This window comes from Dromiciops gliroides, chromosome X, assembly GCF_019393635.1.
Source record: "Dromiciops gliroides isolate mDroGli1 chromosome X, mDroGli1.pri, whole genome shotgun sequence".
Lineage (NCBI taxonomy): Eukaryota > Metazoa > Chordata > Mammalia > Microbiotheria > Microbiotheriidae > Dromiciops > Dromiciops gliroides.
The window spans coordinates 76,489,766-76,492,225 of record NC_057867.1 but is presented as its reverse complement, the minus strand read 5'-3'; the positions used below and the strand labels follow the sequence as shown (position 1 = coordinate 76,492,225).

Here is a 2,460-nt window from a genome sequence, read left to right as displayed (position 1 = left end):
ACCCCTCACCCTAAAGGCAACTAGTGGCTTGAGCAAAGAGCCCAGAGGCAGGAAAACCTTCTAAATTCAAATCCCGCCTCAGACACTTACTAGCTCTGTGACCCTGGTCAAGTCACTCTACCCTGTGTGCCTGTTTCCTCATTTACTTAGTCTCTGCTTGCCTCAGTTTCCTCAGATGCAAAACGGGGCTAAATAATAGCATTGTTGTGGGGATGGGGTGACATAATGTTTGTAAATGTGCTTAGTGCAATGCCTGGACTTCAGTAGTTCTTAATACATATTTATTCCCCTTCTCCCTGGTTTACCCTCATCTACTCCTCTCACTCCTCCCCTCCCCTAACTGTCCTCTTCTTTCGCTTTCTTTCTCTGCTTTCCCCTGCCCCTTCCTTATCCTTTCTCTCCCCCTCATTCTACCCTCACTTCACTTCACTTCACTTCACTTCAATTTACTTCACATTACTTCCTAATTCTAACTCATCCTTCCCTGCCTCATAACTACTTATGCCCCTCCCCTTCATGACCTTCTGTTGCTCCCAGCTCATGTTGCTCTGCCTCAGGGATGCCTCATGACCTATTTCATGACCTTCTATTATTCCCCACTCATTCTGCCTTACAACTACTTCATACCCCTCCCTTTCTTGACCTTCTCCTGCTCCCTAGTGACCTTCTGCTGCCCCCAGTCATGTGACTCCGTTGTTGCCATTCACAGTCTACCCAGCAGCAGTCAGACACCTCCTGCTTTATTTCATTTACTGTATGGAGCCTAGTACTGGCAAATGCTTTACAACTAGCTTCATACAGTTGTTTTTACCCTCCAGCCCAGGCTGTGTACCCACCATTAAAGAGAGAGGAATAAGAAAGTAATGGGGGCAATTAAAAAAAAAGTATAAATACTAAGAATGTCAAGAGGTAAAAAGTTCGTTAAAAACCTAGAGCCCAAATAAATAATTCAAAAGAGAACATCCTAAAATTATCATTATCATTTGCAGGACACACCTTTACATTCTGTCTGTATTATTATCCTTTTCTCAATTACTTAAGTCTAGATAAAAATTTGACAATCTTTGGAAAGCTAGTAAGAGGTGGTTCCATCACAGCCCTAGGCCCTCATGCTCACTAGCCACATTGCCCACCCTCCCACTGCTTCTACCCCATTCTACTCCTAATCAAGCAAGTGCTCTAGCCACCTTTTTTCTCTAACTCCAAGACCTCTTCCTTGCCAGATACAGCCAGCCAGGCCTGCAGAACCATGAAGCTGTCTGACATTGTTTTACAGAGCTTCCGAGTAGCCAAGGTGTTCCGAGAGAACACAGACAAAATCAACAGTTTTGACTTCAGTCCCAGTGGTGAGACAATTGTCTCAAGCAGCAGTGATGAAACCATCGTCATTTATGACTGTCAGGAAGGCAAACCAAAGAGAACAGTGTACAGTAAGAAATATGGTGTAGACATAATCAGATACACACGGTCATCAAGCACTGCAATATATAGCTGTAACAAAATAGATGATACAATCAGATACCTATCTTTGCATGAAAACAAATACATTAGGTACTTCCCTGGGCACAGAAAGACTGTGGTAGCTTTGTCCATGTCACCAAGAGATGAAACCTTTATCTCTGGGTCTATGGACAAAACCATTAGACTTTGGGATCTCCGCTCTCCTAACTGTCAGGGCTTAATGCGTCTCCAGGGAAAGCCAGTTTGTTCTTTTGACCCAGAAGGGTTGATTTTTGCAGCTGGGATCAATTCTGAAATGGTTAAACTTTATGATCTCCGCACTTTTGATAAGGGGCCATTTGCCACTTTCAGAATGCATCATGAAAAGAACTGTGAGTGGACAGGCTTAAAGTTCAGCAGGGATGGCAAACTCATCCTATTATCTACCAATGGCAACTCGATCCACATGATTGATGCCTTTAGTGGCTTTCTGATACATACATTTTCAGGGTATAGCAATAGCCAGGGTCTCACATTTGAGGCTTCCTTTACCCCAGATTCTCAGTTTGTAATGATTGGCTCTGATGATGGTAAGATCCATATCTGGAATGGAGTAACTGGAGGCAAGGTGGCTGTGTTGGAAGGAAAACATACAGGTCCTATAACCTGCTTACAATTCAATCCTAAATTCATGACTTTTGCCAGTGCATGCTCTATCATGGCATTGTGGCTGCCTACTATTGATGACTAATCCTGCCACCGATCAACAGCATCTGCACATTGAAGGCCAGGCATTATGATAATGAAGGGACTGAATATTTGCATGATTTTGATGATGTCTTTCCACCAAGTCCTTTTCATGAACATCACTGTGCATCCTTTATTTTTTTTCCTGCCTGCCTTTAAAAGAAATCTTGGTGCTGCAGACCTGAAGTGAAAACCCAGTTTTTCTAGCTATGTACTACATCACATTGCCCCTTGGCTATGAGCTATGTCAGGCTTATGAGAATGTGTGTGAAC

General features: G+C 43.3%; 1 protein-coding gene across 1 annotated transcript; it reads left to right on the top strand.

Moving 5' to 3' along the window:
* The first annotated feature begins 1,249 nt into the window (after positions 1 to 1,249).
* On the top strand, positions 1,250 to 2,191 carry LOC122733285 (WD repeat-containing protein 82-like). Its single transcript, XM_043973568.1, has one exon. The coding sequence runs from the start codon at positions 1,250 to 1,252 to the stop codon at positions 2,189 to 2,191; it is 942 nt and encodes a 313-aa protein (XP_043829503.1).
* The last annotated feature ends 269 nt before the right edge of the window (positions 2,192 to 2,460 follow it).

Excerpts from the sequence above, each read along its gene's own strand:
- LOC122733285 (XM_043973568.1), top strand. The coding sequence starts at position 1,250 with ATGAAGCTGTCTGACATTGTTTTACAGAGCTTCCGAGTAGCCAAGGTG.